A 26,456-nucleotide genomic window follows, 5' to 3' on the forward strand; every position below is an offset into this window, starting at 1 on the left:
AGTGTTCAGAGCCATTTGAACCATTTTTTTTTTGAGCTAGTGATATTAATCTGTTGGTTGTCTCCCCCACACGTATCTTATTCATTTCCTTCCATTAATACTGCAAGTGGGGCTACCACTTTATCTTGATTTTTGCAGCTACCTGTTTTTTCCCTGTGTTCCACTGTTCTTGTCCAGGGCTTCTGATGTCAATCAAAACCATTGAAATACATGCATTTATTATAATAACGTAATAAAAAGACACTCAGTCCCATGTATAGAAAGTGTTGAGATGTAGCTGAACACTTTAAACTTAAAATAAACCAATCCGTGTGTCATTGCACCCCCTCTGGCCTAATTGCAAACAGTGATTTGGTTGGCAAGCTGACCCACAACTGTTACAACTGTCCTTGATATCCTGCGTGCTGGCATTGGACTGGGGTGGAGTAGACATCAGAGCTGGCCCTCACATGTTCTATCAGGGACGGATCTGGAGATCTTGCTGGCTACTGGTGTACTTAGACATAATGCAGACAGATCATAGACACACGGGCCATGAGTGAACAAGCATTGTTCTATTGAAAAATTGCATAAAAACAGTGTTGCATGAGAGGTGACATACATGGACACTGGATGACAAAGATGTAAATTGTGCATCAGAATTCCCTCATTCACTACCAGCCATAAACTAAAGTCATACCTGACGGCTCTCCATGCCCCGATGCCAAAAGTAGCACTGCTGTGCCTCTCCAAAACATTGGAAGAATTGGAACTCTCCCCAGATTCCTGCCATACTCACTGTGAATGGTCATCCGGGATAGTGCAGAATCATAATTTGTCACTGAACACAGTGTGATGCTATTCATTAGCAGTCCATGCTTCCTGATCACGGCATCACTCCAAATGCAACTGTTTGTTTTGTGGCATTAACGACAGCCTACATATGGGTCAGTAATTCCAATTGCTGCCAGTTTGCGACTAGTGGTATGGGTTGACACTGAATGATGATGGGAGTAAATTATTTGTTCTCGAGTGACAGCTCCAGATGTAATGAAGTTACCATGCGTTTGGTGTACGATATGACAATCATGGTCTTTAGTAGTCAGTCGTGGTTGATTGGAACCTTTATCACGAATGTTCTTGCGCTTGTATTTGCATGCAGTCTGACACTGGGCCACTGTCACATCAGAATGCCCCCACAAACCTAGATTTTGTAAGATTCAGCAAGCCAGCCTAATGGAGACCACACGGAGGCCCCTTTTTCAAACTCTGTCTGGTGCTGATAACGCCATTTCACATGAATTTGCTGCATCTCCATGTCCTTCGATCATCACTGAACATCTTGCGCTGTTCACGCCCCTCATAAGCCCTACCAGTCGTGGTAATGACAGTAAAGGTGAATAAAATTACTGCATGCTGGAGGCCATTGTACCTATCACTGAGAACTGAACTCTGATCATATACATACCTACAGGTGGTATGTGCGTATGTTACATTGACAGCCAACCATGTCTTCATGGTGCTCCATTTTTGTTTTGGGGGAGTGTATTTATGCCTGTTAGCATCTCAACTTCCTCTTCACAGCAAGTAATTATTACTTATTCTATTATTTCTATTCCACTTGGAAGTTTCTGTTGCTGTTTTTGCTTAGATTTTTGTATAGCATGTACATTAACATAATAACTTTTGTTTCAACAGGTTATAATGTAACTATATTAGCATATGGCCAGACTGGCTCTGGGAAAACATACTCAATGGGAACTTGTTATAATCCACATGTGCCAGAAAATGAAATGGGTGTCATACCAAGAGCAATTAAAGATATCTTTCAAGGAATGGAAAAACGAAATGACTGGCAGTTCAGAGTAACTGTCTCTTTTATGGAGGTGAGAGGTTTCCTTTAATTTAATCGCTTGCATGTTCCATACATCATAATTGCAGTTGCTTGCTATGATTAATTGCTTGCATGTTCCATACAGCATAATTGCAATTGCTTGCTATGACATGGAACAAGTCTGTTTTACAATTATATTGCACTTTCCCAGTAAAATTGTGGAAACATGCTGACCATTTACAAAAATTTTTTAATCCAGTAGTCTCTCTCTCTCTCTCTCTCTCTCTCTCTCTCTCTCTCTCTCTCTCTCTCTCTCCCCCCCCCCCTCCCTTCCCCCCCCCCCCTCACACACACACACACACACACACACACACACACACACACACACACACCAGGTGCTGCATATTAATTGGCTGTTTGAATAATTGTAAAGGACTTACTCAAAGAAAATATGAAATGAACATTTGTAACTTATTTTGTTGCATATTTTCCATTCTCACCAACTTTTTTCGCTTCTTACATCTTTCTACTTACATGAAAGATTTCATTTCCTTATTTTTGAGACCCATTACTGAATGTTTCGGATTTGGTGAAAAAGTACTCGTGGAACACATTTAATTAAAGGTTTGTTGGCTTGTATTTTGATTATTAGAAAATAGTAAGAGACTTATATGCCGTGCAACACCTTATGTGAGCTGTTATGCGATAGTCATTTTGAAAATTTGTGTTATCTCATAGACAATAAATATTTTTAATCATCTGTAAAGAACTGCTTTATTTTACTCGTCTTTTATAGAATTTTCTGAAGCATTAACTTCGCTTTCCAGTTGAATCTCTTTCTTGGTTATGTTCTCAAAGTGACAAAATGCTTCCAGGCACTTTAAATAAGTTTTCATGCTATTTGTGGAGATAATGGTTCTCAGGGGTGTACTTCACGATAATATAGGCCATGTATGGTCTGATTATTTTCCCCAGAACAACTCATATTACTTCTGAACTGTGGATGAGAAGAATGCAATTCAACGTAGTCTTTAAGTTATGTAAATCACACACAGTTCTGCTACCAATCGCATAAACATTGTAGGATTAGACTATAAATCTGTTCACCTGTCCCTGTAATCAGCAGTTATTACTCCTGGAGGTGTGGTAACATGACTCTAAGTACAATGTAAACATAACCTGTGTGGTTTGACAGCTGCCACTTTCAATTTCCCCTCACCATGAAGTTTTGACTGATAGCGAACGAGCAGCTTTAATTGTGGCTGGTGCGTAGAAAATAATGGCCGACACCACGATATATGCCTGCGACCGTATTGGACATGGAGGTATACCAACTCACTTTGAGAATACCACTGCACACGCGTTTGTAACATTCCCTCAAAAGGCACACGAAAACCTGCAGCTGCAGAAGCAGTAATTTGAAAGAAAGATAGTTTAAGTAAAAGAAAAATTCTTGTAACTGATTGTGGGTCAACAAAGCTATGTTGAAAGTTAATAATTCACTTCAAGCAATTTTATTTATGTAGTGAAAGTTGAGAAAGAAAATAGTTTTATAATTCAAAAACAGTTTAACAGTTTGAACTGTGAAATTTTGTTAAATATTTAACTGTGGAGACTTCACGTGCAATGCAACTTACCTGTTGGTTGTTGAAGAGGCATGGCGGCATGTTGAGGTGATAGTGTGGCTGGTTATGTTGCAGCCGAAATTGTTACAGCAACTCTGTTAAACATATTTCCATGCCAAAGTATGGTGAAGTCCCTTCTTGTTTGGGCTACAAAGTCGTCAGCAGTGACGTTTAACAGGCCACTGGCTGAATAGAAGTAATTGTTAGTGATTATCCACAGGTTCAGCATGTGCACATTCATTACTCAGTATACACACTTAGTTCCTGTTTTGGTACGTTGTACAGTGTTTGTGATAATTTCTAGCAGTGATATAACTGTTAGTCATGTTTGCATATGACTACCATTATCGCGATCTCACAGTCGGCATTACCATTCTTACTCCTGATCCAGAATTGCAAGTATGTTCATTGCAACAGTTACACCTTCAAACACACTATTCATTAAGAAGACATATATTACACAGTTTTATGTAACTTGGGCTCTCACAGTGCAATTAAATGTAAAAGCAGTTTATCCAGATGGTGACAATAATTAAAATGTCTACTTGCATAAGCATTTTCAGTACCAATTGAGACAAGCCATTTAGTAGACCTCAAACTGCGCGATCTTTCTGTTCATAATGTTCTCTTCAACTTTAATTGCGTAATGTGACGGTAAACCCAGTCATTAGTTGTTACATTCCACCATTCACTGTCTTGGCAAGTTTTTGCAACTCACATCAACAGTGCGCATCCCACTGTTCTGTCACCCACACTCGCACCCCCTCCATGCCTGTGCCTGTGCCTGTACGATTTACTTAGCAGTTCTTCATATCTCAGTTAATACAGGGTATACATAAAGTCCGGGAACACTTTCTATTATTTATTGCACAAGAACCAAATATTGTACAGATATCATACATATGCCATTTTGAAGAGAAATCCTGGAAGGGTTTTTTCCTTGTATACCGCCGCAGTGTAGTATGGTAATTTGCTGATAGTCAGCGCTAGTTGGAAACATGGCGAGTTCAGGTGCAGAGTGAACTTTGTGTGTGTTTGAGTTCGACAAAAACAAGTGTGGTACAGCTGTTCAACGGATGTTTAGAACCAAGTATGGTAGGAAGCCACCAACGAGGAAGGTCATTTACCAATGGCACAACAAATTCATTATGATAGGTTGCTTGTGTCCAGCAAAGAGAAGCAGGCGTCCCAGTGTGAGTGAAGTGAATGTAGAGCACGTACGAGAGACATTCATAAGTTAAAATTACCAAATATGCAGCAACCAGCCGCAAAATCGTGTTTTATTTATGCACTTTTGCAAACTGATTTCAACCGATTAACAGTGATCATCGGTGCTTTCGACCAATATGTGCCCTTAGTAGTAATACTGTCTTAAGCAGAGGTCAAACATAACTTTATTACTTTATTCATTACGTTACAAGTAAGACTGTAGCATATACGACCTGTGGTGCTTTTTCTGCTTGCTTAACTTTTCTTTTGTTTCCATTCAAAATATGGAAATCCTAAATGGGGACAAGCAGAATGTATAATGTTATAAAATTTGTGTAGTGGTGGCATTCAAGATTATGGATTTATGTTGTAGAGAGCAGCATTTGTGATGTCCAGCAACAATTAATGAAAAACTCCAGTTAAATTATATTCAGCAGCATGTCAAAAATGTGATGCCTGCCAAGAATAATTAACTGCATTGTGGCAACAGTATAGTGAGACAGCAGTTTCTAGGCAGTCACAGTCATCTTAAAGTTCAAAAAGTGGAAATGAATTTTAGCAATTCTAGTGTGTGGTATTTCCTCTTCAGAGCTCAACAATCACATTAGGAAATTATATACAGAAAAGGCTCTTCTTGATTTATACTTTAATGAAGTTACACCTGTAGCCTGTGTCTGGTGAAAGTTCACAAATCAGACGAGTACTAGCTTATGATCGGATGTGTCTTGTTCTAGATGAAACCACTGACAGGCAAAATAGATAAGTATTGAATATTTTAGTAGTGGGACACCGTAATCGGGGTGTATGCGACCTGGGACAACCGGGAGATCTGGGAAAAACCCAGGAACTTTTTCATCCAGGAGAAAGCCAAGAAAAACCCTTGAATTTTTAGAATTCCAAGAATTTTTTCTTGTTTTAGTTTTCAGTTAGATTTTTGTAATTTTGACTGGTAAGAAACAATACTCTAACAAAGGATATTACTGTATCCCACTACTGCAGAATAATATTTCAGCAATAAAACATTAATGAGAAAAAAAGAAACGAAAATAAAACTTAAGTCGCAAAGGAAATGTGCCATATACGAGAAAAAAACTCAGTACTCATACAAGTGTCTACCAACAGCAAAATGTGTCAAAGGCTTTAGGAACACTGTGCAATGCTTCATAACAACAAATTGCCTCCGATGAGCGTGACGTCACAACTGTTTACATGAGATTCGTTTGAGCAGTTGCGAGCAGGCTCATGCACATGTACAGTTGAGTTGCACATGTGTAGTACCTTCTCCTGTTCCTGGCTACAGAAGTGTGGCTGTTAGCTGTATAAGCAGTAGCAGCAAGATGCTTAACGGAAAAATTATACTGGCGTGCACAAGCTTACAGATTCAATGGGGGCAAACCTGGATGTCTGCCCCGGGTGGCAAGAATTCATATTCTTGAGGAAAAAGCCTTGTTTCACAAAGCACCTGGTATCCAGCGCACGTTGGTCTATCGATTATTCATACGATTTTGAAACGCATACCTATTGATTTTTGAACGTTTGTGACATATTCCAAGTTTGTTTCCGAATGGATCATAAGTTGATTTTGCCAGGGGAATCCCCATCGCATCTAGAAATAAAATTTCCTGCAGACAGTCAGGGAGGGGGCTATATGAGCTGAGCAGAATAAAGCCGAACGAGTGAATGTCAGTCGCTGTTTAAGTGATTGACTGGGTTTGTGAATGATCAGCATTGTTATAATTACCAGCGAAATCCGTAGATTCAGACTACAAGAGTGAAAATAAACTACTAACAGGAATAACAGGTAAGAAAGATTACGCATTATCTTCTTGTTGTTTTCAAGAAAATCAAATTTTGATAGAAAATTTTTTGCCAGACCGCCACACTAGTAATGGCCAGTTCTACAGACCCCGCTAGCAGCCACCAAAGTTCTATTCTGGGAGTAACGCGGAAAACGTGTTGTACGAACACATAATAACGCCTAACTGGAGAATAAACACAGGATAACTAAGCAGTTGATTGTGGCAGGGTTAGTGAAATTAACCAGAGAATAAGTTTTGACACTGGCAGGAATAGTTGCAAAATTAGTGATGACAAGATTGTTTGTTAGAACGAGAAAGGAGAAGAAACGGGGACATTACACAAATTTATATAAAAATTTTGTGCTACTACTTTTCGATCTCGTGCTTGAGAAGCTGGAGCGTATGAATGAAATGTGGAACTATTTCCGAACACAAAGCTTTTTGCTTGCAGTAGGCTAAATAGGCATGTGATATTGGTACTTCCTGAATTATATTCTGTTGTGGTACCCCCAAAGGCCTCCCATCTCTGGCTGTAACCCTTCTTTCCATTAGTCCGTATACCAGTTCCAAACTGAACAATCCATTGCCCTCACCCACCTAATCCTTCACCTATACATCAACTCAGCCAATGAACACACATCTACATCTACATCTATACTCCGCCAGCCACCTTACGGTGTGTGGCGGAGGGTACTTATTGTACCACTATCTGATCCCCCCTTCCCTGTTCCATTCACGAATTGTGCGTGGGAAGAACGACTGCTTGTAAGTCTCCGTATTTGCTCTAATTTCTCGGATCTTTTCGTTGTGATCATTATGCGAGATATATGTGGGCGGTAGTAATATGTTGCCCATCTCTTCCCGGAATGTGCTCTCTCGTAATTTCGATAATAAACCTCTCCGTATTGCGTAACGCCTTTCTTGAAGTGTCCGCCACTGGAGCTTGTTCAGCATCTCCGTAACGCTCTCGCGCTGACTAAATGTCCCCATGACGAATCGCGCTGCTTTTCGCTGGATCATGTCTATCTCTTCTATTAATCCAACCTGGTAAGGGTCCCATACTGATGAGCAATACTCAAGAATCGGACGAACAAGCGTTTTGTAAGCTACTTCTTTCGTCGATGAGTCACATTTTCTTAGAATTCTTCCTATGAATCTCAACCTGGCGCCTGCTTTTCCCACTATTTGTTTTATGTGATCATTCCATTTCAGATCGCTCCGGATAGTAACTCCTAAGTATTTTACGGTCGTTACCGCTTCCAATGATTTACCACCTATGGCATAATCGTACTGGAATGGATTTCTGCCCCTATGTATGCGCATTATATTACATTTATCTACGTTTAGGGAAAGCTGCCAGCTGTCGCACCATGCATTAATCCTCTGCAGGTCCTCCTGGAGTACGTACGAGTCTTCTGATGTTGCTACTTTCTTGTAGACAACCGTGTCATCTGCAAATAGCCTCACGGAGCTACCGATGTTGTCAACTAAGTCATTTATGTATATTGTAAACAATAAAGGTCCTATCACGCTTCCCTGCGGTACTCCCGAAATTACCTCTACATCTGCAGATTTTGAACCGTTAAGAATGACATGTTGTGTTCTTTCTTCTGTCAACTCCCATCCTTAATTGTTGTTGTTGTTGTTGTTGTTGTTGTGGTCTTCAGTCCTGAGACTGGTTTGATGCAGCTCTCCATGCTACTCTATCCTGTGCAAGCTTCTTCATCTCCCAGTACCTACTGCAACCTACATCCTTCTGAATCTGCTTAGTGTATTCGTCTCTTGGTCTCCCTCGACGATTTTTACCCTCCACGCTGCCCTCCAATGCTAAATTTGTGATCCCTTGATGCCTCAAAACATGTCCTACCAACCGATCCCTTCTTCTAGTCAAGTTGTGCCACAAACTTCTCTTCTCACCAATCCTATTCAATACCTCCTCATTAGTTATGTGATCTACCCATCTAATCTTCAGCATTCTTCTGTAGCACCACATTTTGAAAGCTTTTATACTCTTCTTGTCCAAACTATTTACTGTCCATGTTTCACTTCCATACATGGCTACACGCCATACAAGTACTTTCAGAAACGACTTCCTGACACTTAAATCTATACTCGATGTTAACAAATTTCTCTTCTTCAGAAACGCTTTCCTTGCCATTGCCAGTCTACATTTTATATCCTCTCTACTTCGGCCATCATCAGTTATTTTGCTCCCCAAATAGCAAAACTCCTTTACTACTTTAAGTGTCTCATTTCCTAACCTAATTCCCTCAGCATCACCCGACTTAATTCGACTACATTCCATTATCCTCGTTTTGCTTTTGTTGATGTTCATCTTATATCCTCCTTTCAAGACACTGTCCATTCCATTCAACTGCTCTTCCAAGTCCTTTGCTGTCTCTGACAGAATTACAATGTAATCGGCGAACCTCAAAGTTTTTACTTCTTCTCCATGAATTTTAATACCTACTCCGAATTTTTCTTTTGTTTCCTTTATTGCTTGCTCAATATACAGATTGAATAACATCGTGGACAGGCTACAACCCTGTCTCACTCCTTTCCCAACCACTGCTTCCCTTTCATGCCCCTCGACTCATACAACTGCCCTCTGGTTTCTGTACAAATTGTAAATAGCCTTTCGCTCCCTGTATTTTACCCCTGAGACCTTTAGAATTTGAAAGAGAGTATTCCAGTTAACCTTGTCAAAAGCTTTCTCTAAGTCTACAAATGCCAGAAACGTAGGTTTGCCTTTTCTTAATCTTTCTTCTAAGATAAGTCGTAAGGTTAGTACTGCCTCACGTGTCCCAACATTTCTATGGAATCCAAACTGATCTTCCCCGAGGTCCGCTTCTACCAGTTTTTCCATTCGTCCTTAAAGAATTCGCGTTAGTATTTTGCAGCTGTGACGTATTGAACTGATAGTTGGGTAATTTTCACATCTGTCAGCACCTGATTTCTTTGGGATTGGAATTATTATATTCTTCTTGAAGTCTGAGGGTATTTCGCCTGTCTCATACATCTTGCTCACCAGATGGTAGAGTTTTGTCATGACTGGCTCTCCCAAGGCCATCAGTAGCTCTAATGGAATGTTGTCTACTCCCGGGCCCTTGTTTCGACTCAGGTCTTTCAGTGCTCTGTCAAAATCTTCACGCAGTATCTTATCTCCCATTTCGTCTTCATCTACATCCTCTTCCATTTCCATAATATTGTCCTCAAGTACATCGCCCTTGTATAAACCCTCTATATACTCCTTCCACCTTTCTGCCTTCCCTTCTTTGCTTGGAACTGGGTTGCCATCTGAGCTCTTGATATTCGTACAAGTGGTTCTCTTGATATTCGTACAAGTGGTTCTCTTCTCTCCAAAGGTCTCTTTAATTTTCCTGTAGGCAGTATCTATCTTACCCCTAGTGATATATGCCTCAACATCCTTACATTTGTCCTCTAGCCAGCCCTGCTTAGCCATTTTGCATTTCCTGTCGATCTCATTTTTGAGACGTTTGTATTCCTTTTTGCCTGCTTCATTTACTGCATTTTTATATTTTCTCCTTTCATCAATTAAATTCAATATTTCTTCTGTTACCCAAGGATTTCTATTACCCCTCATCTTCTTACCTACTTGATCCTCTGCTACCTTCACTATTTCATCCCTCAGAGCTACCCATTCGTCTTCTACTGTATTTCTTTCCCCAATTCCTGTCAATTATTCCCTTATGCTCTCCCTGAAACTCTGTACAACCTCTGGTTTAGTCAGTTTGTCCAGGTCCCATCTCCTTAAATTCCCACCTTTTTGCAGTTTCTTCAGTTTCAATATGCAGTTCATAACCAATAGATTGTGGTCAGAATCCACATCTGCCCCTGGAAATGTCTTACAATTTAAAACCTGGTTCGTAAATCTGTCTTACCATTATATAATCTATCTGATACCTTTTAGTATCTCCAGGATTCTTCCAGGTAAACAACCTTCTTTTATGATTCTTGAACCAAGTGTTAGCTATGATTAAGTTATGCTCTGTGCAAAATTCTACAAGGCGGCTTCCTCTTTCATTTCTTAGCCCCAATCCATATTCACCTACTATGTTTCCTTCTCTCCCTTTTCCTACTGACGAATTCCAGTCACCCATGACTATTAAATTTTCGTCTCCCTTCACTACCTGAATAATTTCTTTTATCTCGTCATACATTTCATCAATTTCTTCGTCATCTGCAGAGCTAGTTGGCATATAAACTTGTACTACTGTAGTAGGCATGGGCTTTGTGTCTATCTTGGCCACAATAATGTGTTCACTATGCTGTTTGTAGTAGCTTACCCGCACACCTATCCTTAATAAAAGTCCTCAATCTTTCCTCTCCCACATCCACACCGGCTGTTCAGAGCATCCTCCAACAGGCCAACCGCAAATTAGAACAGCATGCCACCCTTCACCTCAAAAAACTAGCCAATCTCCTGGTTTCCCACCTCCGGAAAGGCAACTCACTCACCCTTCACAACCTTTCCAGCAAACCTCAACCCCCTCTCATTGCACACAGACCCAGTCTCTCCCATCTACTCAATCTCCCACTTCCAGCTCCACTCACCCCAAAACCTCAAAATTCTAACCAACACAATCTGGAACCACAACACCCTAATTCAGTAGTTAACCTTTCCTCCAAACTTCTCTCCCAATCCGAAACCTCTGTCCTATCCAAAGGCCTCACCTTCAGCCCTACTCCCAGATTAAACCAAACAGCCCTCGTCAAAGATTTACTGTCCTACACTCGTACTCTCTGCTGGAAATATCACTTTGCCACGAAGAAAAATGATCCTAATCCTACCCCTAATGATCCAACTCTCCAAGACACTATCCAAATTGAACCGTGCCTGGAACAGTTCCGTCCTCCGTCACAGTGGGACCCACCTCCTCTTCCTCAAAATCACCCTCTCCAAACCTTCCAGGAATTTCTGACTTCCAGCCTTGCCTTTCAATCCTTCTTCAAAAACCTTAATCCTACTCCCAACATCACCACTGCTGAATCCCAGGCTATCCGTAGTCTGAAGGCTGACCGATCCATCGTCATTCTTCCGGCGGACAAGGGTTCCACGACCGTGGTACTTAACCGTCGGGAGTATGTGGCTGAGGGACAAAGTCAGCTTTCAGACAACACTACATGCAAAGTTTGCCAAGGTAATCCCATTCCTGGTGTCCAGGCAGAGCTTCAAGGAATCCTCAGAACCTTAGGCCCCCTACAAAACCTTCCACCTGACTCCATCAACCTCCTGACCCCACCGACACCCCGCACCCCTACCTTCTACCTTCTTCCTAAAATTCACAAACCCAATCATCCCGGCCGTCCCATTGTAGATGGTTACCAAGCCCCCACAGAACGTATCTCTGCCTACGTAGATCAACACCTTCAACCCATTACATGCAGTCTCCCATCCTTCATCAAAGACACCAACCACTTTCTCGAACACCTGGAATCCTTACCCAGTGTGTTACCCCCAGAAACCATCCTTGTAACCATTGATGCCACTTCCTTATACACAAATATTCCGCACGTCCAGGGCCTCGCTGCGATGGAGCACCTCGTTTCACGCCGATCACCTGCCACCCTACCTAAAACCTCTTTCCTCATTACCTTAGCCAGCTTCGTCCTAACTCATAACTTCTTTATTTTCGAAGGCCAGACATACCAGTAATTAAAGGGAACAGCCATGGGTACCAGGATGGCCCCCTCATACGCCAACCTATTTATGGGTTGCTTAGAGGAAGCCTTCTTGGTTACCCAGGGCTGCCAACCCAAAGTTTGGTACAGATTGATTGATGACATCATCATGATCTGGACTCACAGTATAAGAACTCCAGAATTTATTCTCAAACCTCAACTCCTTTGGTTCCATCAGATTCACCTGGTCCTACTCCAAATACCATGCCACTTTCCTTGACGTTGACCTCCATCTGTCCAATGGCCAGCTTCACACGTGCATCCACATCAAACCCACCAACAAGCAACAGTACCTCCATTATGACAGCTGCCACCCATTCCACATCAAACGGTCCCTTCCTTACAGCCGAGGTCTTCGTGGCAAACGAATCTGCTCCAGTCCGGAATGCCTGAACCATTACACCAACAACCTGAAAACAGCTATCTCATCCCACAACTACCCTCCCGACCTGGTACAGAAGCAAATAACCAGAGCCACTTCCTCATCCCCTCAAACCCAGAACCTCCCACAGAAGAACCCCAACAGTGCCCGACTTGTGACAGGATACTTTCTGGTACTGGATCAGACTCTGAATTTGGCTCTCCAGCAGGGATACGACTTCCTCAAATCCTGCCCTGAAATGAGATCCATTCTTCATGAAATCCTCCCCACTCCGCCAAGAGTGTCTTTCCGCCGTCCACCTAACCTTCGTAACCTGTTAGTTCATCCCTATGAAATCCCCAAACCACCTTCCCTACCCTCTGGCTCCTACCCTTGTAACCGCCCCCGGTGTAAAACCTGTCCCATGCACGATCAAAGGCAGAGCCCCGTGTGAAGGCACGCACGTAATTTACCAACTGACCTGCCTAGACTGTGAAGCTTTCTATGTGGGAATGACCAGCAACAAACTGTCCATTCGCATGAATGGAGACAGGCAAGCTCTCCTGTAGATAAAGGCAAATAATCACGTATTTACTACTTTATTACTGTTTCATTTTCTGTATTGTGTATGCGTGTGTGCGTACGCGCGCATGTGTGTATGTACATGCTCACAGTTGCGCACAATTGTAAACAATATTTATAAAGGAATTATGCTTCCCAAAACCTACAATGCTTTTTGGATGAATAAATTAATACTGAATTGCAATCAGACGGTGATGTAGAAAGTATTCTTCCAATTCATTTGGCCATGTTCCTTGGCATGTTCACAAAATCAAACTCCCTACTGAGGGAGAGTGCTCTTATATTTACACAACATCAAATATTACAGAACTTACTTCTGCTAAATTAATAAGCTAGTTCCAGAAAAATTTAGAAAACATGAAGGTGAATAAAAAAGATTAAAGTATAGCAGGATGCAAACAACCTGTAACTTCATACCACCATCCACTACACTGAATTGTATGTGGCCATGTGTTTTGCATTTGTCTCCTGAAGGCTTTAATTGATGGTGTGTTATTAATTGGCATTTAATAACAACAAATCGTACCAAAAGCAGTGCATTTTCTAATATCTTAAAGGTTCCATTGCCTTGAAATGATGTACTTTCATAACAGCAAGTTATAACAGCCAAACATCAGGTATGAAGATTCTTTAACCGTCAGTGTGTCACTTACCTTCATATTATTACACCAAATTTCACCAGTGACAACACATTTGAGAGATCCTCAGTGTGCTGGTATTTCGAAGTGGGATGGGACATAAATTATGTGAAACACACAGAATTTGGGCTTCAACTGAAAGTGAGTAAATCCGTATGGTGTGTCGCAAGTTCTGTTTGTGACAAACACGATCTTCCATCTCGTTAACAGAGTTAGTTCCCATGAAATAAAAATCTGACTTGTTTTGTTCAGTCTTTCATGCTACAGGAAGCAATGGAATGTGAAATTCCAAGCTGTGACATCACAAACCTCAATCAGCTCCTTGTTTATGTGTGCTTCCTTGTCCCATGTGTGGATGGCTTAAAGGATGGTGAAAGTCATAGTTCTTCCTTTTGTTATGTTTATGATAGATACTGTTTTTGGTTAATTGTTAGCAACAAACTTCGCAAAGGGGTAAATGAACTGAGAGACTGTTGTCAGTATTCTCAACTGTGTAAGAGCTTCTGGAGTGGGCACTACATGTATTTACAACCGTTGTGTAATGGACGTTTTCTTCCTCAGTATTGAGTTAACCCAAAATACATTGACGGAGAAAAATGGCTAAATCACAAAATAATTACTCTAGAGTAATGAAATTTCAGTAACACATTTGTCTGGTAGCATATTTAAGTGGTTATTAATACTGCACGGTTCCTATTTTTCTTGACTTCCGGAAGGCGTTCGATACAGTTCAGCACTGTCGCCTGATAAACAAAGTAAGAGCCTACGGAATATCAGACCAGCTGTGTGGCTGGATTGAAGAGTTTTTAGCAAACAGAACACAGCATGTTGTTATCAATGGAGAGACGTCTACAGACGTTAAAGTAACCTCTGGCGTGCCACAGGGGAGTGTTATGGGACCATTGCTTTTCACAATATATATAAATGACCTAGTAGATAGTGTCGGAAGTTCCATGCGGCTTTTCGCGGATGATGCTGTAGTATACAGAGAAGTTGCAGCATTAGAAAATTGTAGCGAAATGCAGGAAGATCAGCAGCGGATAGGCACTTGGTGCAGGGAGTGGCAACTGACCCTTCACATAGACAAATGTAATGTATTGCGAATACATAGAAAGAAGGATCCTTTATTGTATGATTATATGATAGCGGAACAAACACTGGTAGCAGTTACTTCTATAAAATATCTGGGAGTATGCATGCGGAACGATTTGAAGTGGAATGATCATATAAAATTAATTGTTGGTAAGGCGGGTACCAGGTTGAGATTCATTGGGAGAGTCCTTAGAAAATGTAGTCCATCAACAAAGGAGGTGGCTTACAAAACACTCGTTCGACCTATACTTGAGTATTGCTCATCAGTGTGGGATCCGTACCAGATCAGTCTGACGGAGGAGATAGAGAAGATCCAAAGAAGAGCGGCGCGTTTCGTCACTGGGTTATTTGGTAACCGTGATAGCGTTACGGAGATGTTTAATAAACTCAAGTGGCAGACTCTGCAAGAGAGGCGCTCTGCATTGCGGTGTAGCTTGCTCGCCAGGTTTCGAGAGGGTGCGTTTCTGGATGAGGTATCGAATATATTGCTTCCCTCTACTTATACCTCCCGAGGAGATCACGAATGTAAAATTAGAGAGATTAGAGTGCGCACGGAGGCTTTCAGACAGTCGTTCTTCCCGCGAACCATACGCGACTGGAACAGGAAAGGGAGGTAATGACAGTGGCACGTAAAGTGCTCTCCGCCACACACCGTTGGGTGGCTTGCGGAGTATCAATGTAGATGTAGATACATTCTCATAACCACCACTGCCACCAGCCGTGCGCAGTGGCTACGTTCCTGCCAAGTCTTACGGAAGTATCGTAGAAGGAACGTCCAGCTTCTTGTAGCTGTATTACATTATCTTGTGCAAACTTGGTGCGGTGTTGATAATGTCATCTTTGTTGCCTTAAAGGCATTCCTGACTAACGTCAGCTCAACGCGTCTACCAGCTTATCTCCAAAATACCATATCTCTAACACAAATGGTGCAGAGCTTATATGGTCTGTAACATGTGACTTTCATGTACCAAAAATGATGCATTTTTAGAGATCTTCAATGTTGCGCATTCTTTCATAAATACAGAAACTGCTAAGTACATCAAATTAGCTTTGCAAATTTAATTAACATGGCATCTGCTCTGTTTCTTTCTATCAGTCAATCACAGCACAGGATACATGATATTAAGCTAACATCTCTGTTTTCATGTATGACAAATGAAAGAATTTAAATCATTTTTGCATTAGTAGTATCTGTAATATCTTCTTATGGAATTTGATTAATTGATTTTGCCAGCTTGCAACCAATTTATCACCTATGAAAGCTAGACTTTGGGCTATTCACACCCCCAGGGGACCCACAGTTCTTTCAAGAGTTCAATGTGTGGTGCACATAGGGCACCGAGCTATTGTGGTCCATTCTTCCTTCCTGGGCTGAATTTCCTTACTTGTGCCACTACCTCCCTGTCTTTGTTCCTTCCCCTCTGTCCCTTTCTTCCTTGTGTGTTCTTACTTATGTTGACTTGGCTATCCAATTACTTTCTGTTATCCGTTCTGGATTTTGTTCCCCTTGCCTTTTCCTTGTCATCCTTCCATTTTGGTCCCCCTTTAGGGTTTGACCTCTACTTCTGAATTTTCTATCTACAGTATGATCCATTTGGAGAACTACTCCCTGTCTAGCATCAATGGTGTGGATTCTTCTAACCCCTCCTTCCCCTCATCCTTCCCTGCAGTAGCCCCACTCCACTCCACTCCACTCCACTCCACTCCACTCCACTCCACTCCACTCCACTCCACTCCACTCCACTCCACTCCACTCCACTCCACTCCACTCCACTCCACTCCACCCCACCCTACCCCAACACACTAGGTCATCAGCAAGTGTAGCAAGGTTATTTGGTGGAGCTGCTATGTACCCATCTGGCACAGCTCCTGACAACACAGGGATCACACTTCTAATACCTGAGCTGTTGCCTCCTCGTGTATACTTAAGGATCATACTTCTAATACCTGAGCTATTGCCTCCTCATGTATACTTAGGGGTGGTTACATGTCATTATGGGGCACTGGAACTCCCGGCAACAGCCATCATGCCAGACGGCCCATGCTGTGGCTAGTGGCACCCTTGGGCAGAGCACCTGATGAGAGTGGATGGTATCAGAGCAGATGCATTGCATATGAAACATATTAAACTCCAAAAAACTCGCCTTTTTTCTACAGCCTATTCTTATTTAATGCTGCTACTTATGACCCTGTGGCCATCCCTTTCCTAGAGGGCCAGGCTCTCTAGCTTGGGGTGAAACACTTTCTCTGATATCTAAGACAAATGTGGTGAAAAGGAGTAACTATGAAAGATGTAGTTGGGTTCGCTGTTGATCAAAACTTCTGCTGCCCAGTCAGGAGCCTTTCGTGCTTGTGACCATCTTGGTGAAATCCTGGGGTCCATTACCCCTCACCAATCTTAGAATATAGTTGAGGGAGTAATTTTTTGCAGGTACCTCATCCTTCAAACTGATGAGGAACTCCAGCCAATCTGGAATGACTGGGCGTGAATTTTGTTCGGTGTGTCCAGGAAGGTTATAGGGAAAATGACACTGATACCAGTGCCTTCATTGTGCCATTTGAGGGACATACCATCCTGGAGAGGGTCCAGGTTATATGTTCCGTGTGATGTCAAGCCATATGTCTTGCCATCTACGAGGTGTTTTCAGTTCTAATGTTTCAGACAAATGTCCTCGTGCTGTATGGTGAACCGTCAGTGCGGTGAATGTTGACACTCACTTGATGAGGGGAGCCCTGTGTTCCACCACCTGTATGTGTTAACTGTCACAGCCATCACTCTCCACACTTGCCAGTTTGCCCAGTTTATAATAAGTATCTCCACACTTGCCAGTTTGCCCAGTTTATAATAAGTAAAAGAAAATACATAAGTCCTTTGATTGTTTGTCCTATACTGAGGTTCATCAGAAATATGATAGTCTCCCCCCCTCCTTTCCCCTTACCCCAGTTCTGCCTCTTATCTCCTCTCCCCCTCCCCTCTGGGTGCCGATCCCTCTCCTGGACTGGAGAAGTGTCCATTCTTCGGGGCCTGCAGGTGATGGGGGTTTCACCCAGGAATGTCGCCCTACCTCCCACCCCCTCCCATCTCCCATGCTGGAATCCTGATGCCACAACTCCACTGCAGTACCCACAATCAGTTTGGCTGAGGTTACCCACTTGTTTTCAGTTTCGGATGCTGCAGAAACCTTCTCTCCTTCTGTGCCTTGCCCTCTTCAACCTATTGAGGAGGAGGAGGTTAAGAAGAAGAAGAAGAAGAAGAAGAAGAAGAAGAAGAAGAAACATCAGTTCCAGGACAAGACCACCCACATCTACCTGGTGCCTGCAAAGGTGCCATCTTCCCCTTTGCAACCTGAGTCTGGCCTTTTATTTGTGGATGTCATCCCGTCCTCTGTGGCGACAGATGGTGACCTGGAGGCATGATTGCCTCCAGCCCATTCACTTTCCATTTGAATCCCCATTCCATGCTTATTGTAATGGATGTTATTGTCACCTCCCGGTGTTGCAATTCCTTATTTCCTTTTATTTGGTAACTTGTCATTCTCCAGGAATCACATTTTACTGATGCTCACTCACTGACCCTATGTGGCTTGCATGCTTTCTGCCTGAACCAGATTGATCCTTTGAGAGCTTCTGTTGGCATTTGCACATTGGTCCATATGGACATTGTTAGTACATAGATCTCCCTTCATATTACATTGGACTATCTAAATGAAGTTTGTGTAATCAGACACACTCCCACCATGTGGTGTTCTTCCCTGTGCTGCTCCTGATGCTAATCGTCGATCCTCTGCCATTTTCGTGTTGATCATACCACAGTTTTTTTACTCCATAGTAAGGGCGCTCTCACGGTGATTCTTATTTTGGTGGACTGCAACCCCCCCCCCCTCAACGATTGCCGCCTTTTGGCTCTTCGCACTAAATATTACTTGTCCCAAGCATTAATGCCCGACCCTTGCATGCTCTTGTTTGTCCCTGGTGTTCTTAGTGAAAGTCGTGGAAGTGCTTTGCTGTCCCAGGTTTAAGTCCTTGAATTTCACTCTGGAATTGGAGTCCGTTGGTTAGCATTGGTGTTGGCAGTAGTTATGGAGGCTGTGGCATTGCCTTCACGATGGCTGGGTCCCAAACCCATGACTGCTGTCCTCCTGCTCACTTTTCCATATGTTTTGTTGGTCTTTTGTGCCCCCCCCCCCCCCCCCCCCCACCCGCAATGTTGTCACCGTTGTGTTTTTAGTGATGGTATGATGTGGGGATTGATTGGGAAGGGTCAGTGGCAGTGTTGGTACCGCAATGCACATAGTGTTTCTGGGGCGTCCCTTCTCTTGCCATTGTTCCTTTTACCTCTTTACCCATTTTCCCTTCTCCTGGACTGGACTGTTGTTCCTTCCTTGGCTTCTGCCACCTTAGATCATGGGACCGATAATCTCGTTGTTTAGTCCTCGCACCCAGCCAACCAATACAATATCAAAATGCACAGACTAGTGAACAGGGGTCGACAAGAGGTTTGCGAACTTAGACCACTTTTTGACCAAACTGCCTGTTTCTGAGTCAAAAATATCCATTTGGAATCTTAAGAGCTACCACAAAATATAATACCATATGATATATGCGAATGAAAATGAGCAAAGTAGACTAAGTTTCGTGTTGATCACTTACTTGAGATACTGTTCGAATAATAAAAATGGTAGCATTAAGTCTTTGAACAAGATCCTGAATGAACTTTTCAGTGGACCAACTGTGAGCTACTCCCTGAATTCGGTAATGTATTGTGATCAACACAATGAAATGCCTTAGTGAAATAAAAAAAAATGTGCCTAGAGTTTGAAACCTTTTGTTTACTCCATCCAGTACCTCACAGAAAAAAAATAATATAGCATTTTCAGTTGTTAAATGACTTCTAAAGCTGAACTGTACATTTGATAGCAAATAATGTGATATAAAATGATAAATTATCCATACATACACAGCCTTTTCGATAACTTTAGCAAACACTGATTGTATAGAAATTGGTCTAAAATTGTCTAAATTATCCCTTTATCCCTTTTTGTAAAGCGACTTTACTACGGAGTACTTTAATCATTCAGGAAAATGACCATTCTTAAAATAAAAATTACAGATATGGCTAAATACAGGGCTAACATGTGCAGCACAGTACTTAAATATTCTGCTAGGCACTCCATAATATCCATGAGAGTCCTTAGTCTTCAGTGATTTAATTGTTGACTCAATCTCCGCCTTGTCGGTATCACATAGGAGTATTTCAGACATCAGTGTCGGAAAGGCATTTTCCAAGAGTTGTTGTTGTATAATTCTCTGTAGAAACTAATATTTTATTTCATTCACCAGCAATGCTCAGAAAAGATTGTTAAATAATGTACATATATCTAATTTATCACTAACAGAAATATTTTTACTACGAACTGACTCTATATCATTGACCTTTTGTTGTTGACAAGGCAATTCTTTCACACCTGATCACATGGTTTTAATTTTATCCTGTGAATTGGCTATTCTATTTGTGTACCACATACTCTTTGCCTTCCTAATAACATTTTTAAGCACCTTACAATACTGTTTGTAATGGGCTACTGTAGCTTGTGACTACTTCTAACATTTTGATAGAATTCTCACTTTGTTCTACATGATATCCTTATCTCACTAGTCAACCACCAAGGCTGCCTTTTACTGCTAGTACCTTGTTTAGAACATCCAAATGGAAAGCAACTCTCAAAGAACATGAGAAATGAGTTAAGGAAAGCATTATATTTGTCAACTATGTTACAGGCACTATAAACATCATGCCACCCTTGTTCCTTAATGAGGTTTAAAAAAACTCACTCTTGCTGTTGAATTAGCTTTCCTATATAGTTTATAATTATATGTGACATTTGCTTGAGTACAAAAGCATTTTAATGTTAAAATTTGTGCATCATGGTCTGCAAGGCCATTCACCCTTTTACTAAAAGAATGATCAGTTAGTAACGAAGAATGAATAAAAATATCGTCTATGACTGTGCTACTGTTACCCTGAACCCTAGTTTGGGGGGGGGGGGGGGAACATTGTCTGCATCAGATCATATGAATTTATAAGATCTACCGACATCCTTTTTCTTGCACTGTCATATATAAAAAATGAATATTGAAGTCACCACATATAACTAAGTTTTGGTACTTTCTATAAAGTGAAGCAAGAACCCTCTCTAGCTTGAGCAGAAATGCTCTGAAGTCAGAGTTACGGGACCTATAAAAGACAACAATTAGAAGTTTAGTTTCACTAAATTCAACCGCTTCTGTACAACATTCAAATATCTGTGTAGTGCAGTGGCATGATATGTCTATGAACGCAAATGGAATACTATTTTATACATGCATGGCCATTCACCCACTCCGCAAAGAATTCCTTGAAAAACAGCCAACTAATCTGTATCCTGGTAAAGGAAGCCTCTGAATTGTGAAGTTCTTTAAGTGGTGCTCCAATATAACAGTAATTTCAGAGTCAACATCTATAAGCAGTTAACTAACTTTATCTCTTAATACCTCTTATATTTTGATGAAATATGCTAAGTTCTTCTCTGATTGGAAACATGGCGTCTTTTGAAGGTGGTTCCTTAGTTAGAGGGACTTCCTTTAAGTAGGTATACCTATCAGCTGATTTCAGTTTAAAAAATGGTGCAGCTCTAACACCAACTACTACAGGAATTTTTCCGCGAGTGATCACACCACACCCACTGCAGTGTCACCAGTCACATTTAAGCTTTGCCATCCTCCCCTTCCCCTTCCCATACCTATTAAGGTGCAGGCCATGCCTGGTGAAACCAATTGTGAACAACTGTGGCCTGGTGACATGGTGCATTGTCATCCATGAATATACAATCGTTGTTTGGGAACATAAAGTCCATGAATGGCTACAAATGGTCTCCAAGTAGCCAACCAAAACCATTTCCAGTCAGTGGTCGGATCAGTTGGACCAGAGGACCCAGTTCTTTCCTTCTAAACACAGCCTAGACTATTATGGAGCCACTGTCAGATTGTACAGTGCCTTGTTGACAACGTAGGTCCACGGCTTTATGGGGTATGTGCTACACTTGAGCCATGCCATCGGCTGTTACCAACTGAAAGAAGAGGCGCTCTAGGTGGTATCGTGCTGTTAGCAAAGGCATTTGTCATTCATCTGCTGCCATAACCCGTTAACACCAAATTTCGCCCCACCACCCAAAGGATACGTTTGTTGTACGTCCCACATTGATTTCTGCAGTTATTTTAAGCACTGCTGCTTGTATGTTGGCACTGATAACTCTATGCAAATGCTGCTGCTCTGCCATTGAATGAAGCCCATTGGCCACTGCGTTGTTCGTGGTGAGAGGTAACTTCTTATTCTCGGCACACTCTTGACACTGTGGATCTCATATTGAATTCCCTAATGATTTCCGAAATGGAATGTCCCATGCATCTAGCTAACATTCCATGTTTGGAGTCTGTTAATTCAAGTTGTGCAGCCATAATAATGTTGGGAACATTTTCACATGAATTACCTGAGTGAAAATGAATGCTCTGCCAATGCATTGTCCTTTTATGTCTTGTGTATCTGATGCTACCGCCATCTGTATATGTGCGTATTGCTATCCTCTGATCTGTCACCTCAGTGTATTTACTTCATACATGCACTAGTCTGTGTTAACAAAGAAACCTGTAATGTAAATATACATGTTCTAGTCACATGTAACAAAATTCATGTGCTCCTGTCTCCCACATCATATAAAGCATTTTTAATTACATTTTCACGTGTAGTGTAAATAGTTGATTTCCAAAGGATATGAAATATGGTAACGTTTGAATTTTTGTGTAAGTCAATATTTCATTGTAAAGACTGAATTGTAATTCAAGAAACTATTATAAATCTCCTGCCATAACTATTGGTCAACTGCATATTTAATTGGAGCAGCCCAATGATTAGCAAAATATATTGCTATTTTCATTTGGTGAAGACAATCTGTAAGCAGACTGGGAGTATCATATCTTGAATGAAAAAGATATTAACATCATATACGTTCACTTAAACTTTTCTAAAATATTTTGTAGTATAAAGCAGTATTCACATTGAACTCGATGATGAACAAGTGTTTTTTAGGCAGCAAACATGAATTGCAGATCATTTCCCTTAAATAATACTGTTTTTGTAAGTAAGCTCTTCACAGATCCTTTCTGCCTGCCTTTCCCAAATGATGATTTTTTTGGTCCTGAAGTACTCTAATAAAATATAAAAATTCCAGACTGTCGCTCTAATGTCTCTTAGAGAAATCTTCAAAACTGTGGGCCGCTTGGATTGTAAATCTAATAAAATAGGTTTCATAAGTATATTGTCTTATTTTTCTGTACGTTCAGTGCTCATAAGATGTTCGTTCATATATGTAAATGTCTTATCATTAATAAACCAGCCACATTCTTTCTATTTAGGAGTTCATTTTCACTTTCAAAAATGTTATGTAAACAATTCGCACATTTGATACAAAATATAATTTTCTGCAAGTTATGTGCAACAAATCCTGTGAGTGCACAACATTGCTTACAAACTCTGACAACTGTTCAAACCAGACGGAAGGGATCCTGTGACAGTGATAATGAGCCACTGCTTTCAGCATAAAAATCTGTGCAAGAAATAAATTTTTTTGTCTACTGCACCCAGGTCAGTTACCCTTGTGAGAATTAATGTGGGTTACAATTATAAAAAAGACCTGTAACTGCAGGGCCCAAATTTTTATAACCTAACATACCTGGAAAATTATCACTAAAATAACCTGAAAAATCAATAAAATACTCTACAGCATGTAAAGTGATTTATAAATGAACAAGAGTAATGCAAAAAAAACTTTATTGTATGATGGAACTGAAACTATAAGGACAGTTAATTTAAAATGGTTAAGTTTTTCTGTAAGAAATCTCATTCTGTGAACATTATGAAAATAGTTGTTTAACTGTCTTAGAGGATAGCGTATGACAGGCAGTGAGCAGAGGTTCTCAAAAGTGAGGGAATGTCAGAAAACACATTCTTGTACTTTTTAAACCCGTCTGTATTTTCTCAGACAACTCATTATTGATATTTGCTTTTGGTTTCTGGAGGATGAACCTAAAAACACACATGAATGTAGATATTTCACAAGTGGACAATATGTTTGGTACAATATTGATATTTTTATTTTGATACTCATACTGTGTGTGAGGTAATAACAGTGATATGACAATTACAAGAAGGATATGAACCCAGTTTATTTTCGTCATGTATGAACACATTCTTGCGCAACATTGTTGCGTTATTTGTTCTTCCCAGCATTAAAAGAATGAGTTATCACAAATGGAAGTTGCACACAAGAGATCCATCCTTCATGAAATCCTCCCCACTCCACCAAGAGTGTCCTTCCGCCGTAACCTCTTCGTAACCTCTTAGTTCATCCCTATGAAATCCCCAAACCACCTTCCCTACCCTCTGGCTCCTACCCTTGTAACCGCCCCCAGTGTAAAACCTGTCCCATGCACCCTCCCACCACCACCACCTACTCCAGTCCTGTAACCCGGAAGGTGTACACGATCAAAGGCAGAGCCACGTGTGAAAGCACCCACGTGATCTACCAACTGACCTGCCTACACTGTGACGCATTCTATGTGGGAATGACCAGCAACAAACTGTCCATTCGCGTGAATGGACACAGGCAGACAGTGTTTGTTGGTAATGAGGATCACCCTGTGGCTAAACATGCCTTGGTGCACGGCCAGCACATCTTGGCACAGTGTTACACCGTCCGGGCTATCTGGATACTTCCCACTAACACCAACCTATCCGAACTCCGGAGATGGGAACTTGCTCTTCAATATATCCTCTCTTCCCATTATCCACCAGGCCTCAATCTCCGTTAATTTCAAGTTGCTGCCACTCATACCTCACCTGTCATTCAACAACATCTTTGCCTCTGCACTTCCGCCTCGACTGACATCTCTGCCCAAACTCTTTGTCTTTAAATATGTCTGCTTGTGTCTGTATATGTGTGGATGGATGTGTGTGTGTGCGCGAGTGTATACCCGTCCTTTTTTCCCCCTAAGGTAAGTCTTTCCGCTCTCGGGATTGGAATGACTCCTTACCCTCTCCCTTAAAACCCACATCCTTTCATCTTTTCCTCTTTCCTGACGAAGCAACCATTGGTTGTATGTAAACACAAAATTCAAGCTTTCGCAACAAACGGTTGATTCATCAGGAAAGAGGGAAGGAGAGAGAAAGACGAAAGGATGTGGGTTTTAAGAGAGAGGGTAAGGAGTCATTCCAATCCCGGGAGCGAAAGACTTACCTTAGGGGGGAAAAAAGGACAGGTATACACCTGCGCGCGCGCTCGGGCGCACATATCCATCCACACATACACAGACACAAGCAGACATTTTTGTTGTTACAAATGTCTGCTTGTGTCTGTGTATATGCGGATGGATATGTGTGCGCGTGCGCGAGTGGTATACCTGTCCTTTTTTCCCCCTAAGGTAAGTCTTTCTGCTCCCGGGATTGGAATGACTCCTTACCCTCTCCCTTAAAACCCACATCCTTTCATCTTTCCCTCTCCTTCCCTCTTTCCTGATGCAGCAACCGTTTGTTGCGAAAGCTTGAATTTTGTGTGTATGTTTGTGTGTCTATCGACCTGCCAGCACTGTCGTTTGGTAAGTCACATCATCTTTGTTTTTAGATATATACCTCCTCCTCCCAGTAAGCTAACTCCTCCCTCTCCCTAAGTTGTGCTATAATGCCTCCCCCTCCCCCTCCCTATGGAATGTGCTCCACATGTGTAGTATCACTACCCTATCGAAAGTTTCCAAGAACTGTTAGTAGTTATGCCTCCTTTGCAACAAGAAGTTTATCATGATCATGTTTGGCACTATAATCTACATAGCTAACCAACTTCTAGGCCACTTTTTTTTATTGTAATTTCATCAAATGACAGAGCACATAGCAATTTCTTGCCCTTATTGATGAGTTACTATCTTTTAATTCTAAGAGCAGCTGCTGCTGCTGCTGCTGCTGCTTTGTTGAGTCCTGGATTCCAGTGTGTACAACACTGTACCTTCTTCTCAGTGTCCATGGATCTGGCAGTGTGTCACAGAAATTTTTCCTAATGTAACTATATTCCTTGTTGCTATAGAAATTGAAAGTTAATTCAGACATCAGAACAACTCATTGGTAGTTTTCTCTTTTGATTGCCCTCTGTTGGAACTGTTCAATAACTGAGATGTACCTGATCTGAAACAAATATTACACCATTATTTTGACAAATATATCTAAACCTTCAAACTATCACCTACTCAACATATTCTGTAGATGGCACCATGAAGGAGAACCTTGATTGACATGGAATGAGAAAAAAAATTAACTGTTGGAGACTACACTTATTCACAGTGGGATGAAAACATGATGATTGTCTTTACTATTTATGCTCATAGATGCTACATTTAACATAGTAATTTTGGTAAAAGTTGCTGTTTCTCATTTATGTTAGACCAGTAGCACCGACACTCGAATCAAACTCCCATGTGTGAAAAGGATCAAATATCTGATTACTTTGCAAATGAGTTGATGTGTTCTATATTTGAATTAAACCATGGAAGTGAGGA

The 26,456-nt window shown here is 41.4% G+C and overlaps 1 protein-coding gene across 1 annotated transcript in view; it reads left to right on the top strand.

Moving 5' to 3' along the window:
- Window positions 1-26,456, top strand: part of LOC124612459 (chromosome-associated kinesin KIF4) — a 300,348-nt gene that overhangs the window by 106,966 nt on the left and 166,926 nt on the right. Inside the window, exon 3 of the mRNA XM_047140687.1 lies at window positions 1,678-1,865. Within this exon, the coding sequence (XP_046996643.1) occupies window positions 1,678-1,865 (188 nt within the window). The remainder of the gene's footprint in view (window positions 1-1,677; window positions 1,866-26,456) is intronic.

The sequence above is a fragment of the Schistocerca americana genome, chromosome 4, assembly GCF_021461395.2.
Source record: "Schistocerca americana isolate TAMUIC-IGC-003095 chromosome 4, iqSchAmer2.1, whole genome shotgun sequence".
Classification (NCBI taxonomy): domain Eukaryota; kingdom Metazoa; phylum Arthropoda; class Insecta; order Orthoptera; family Acrididae; genus Schistocerca; species Schistocerca americana.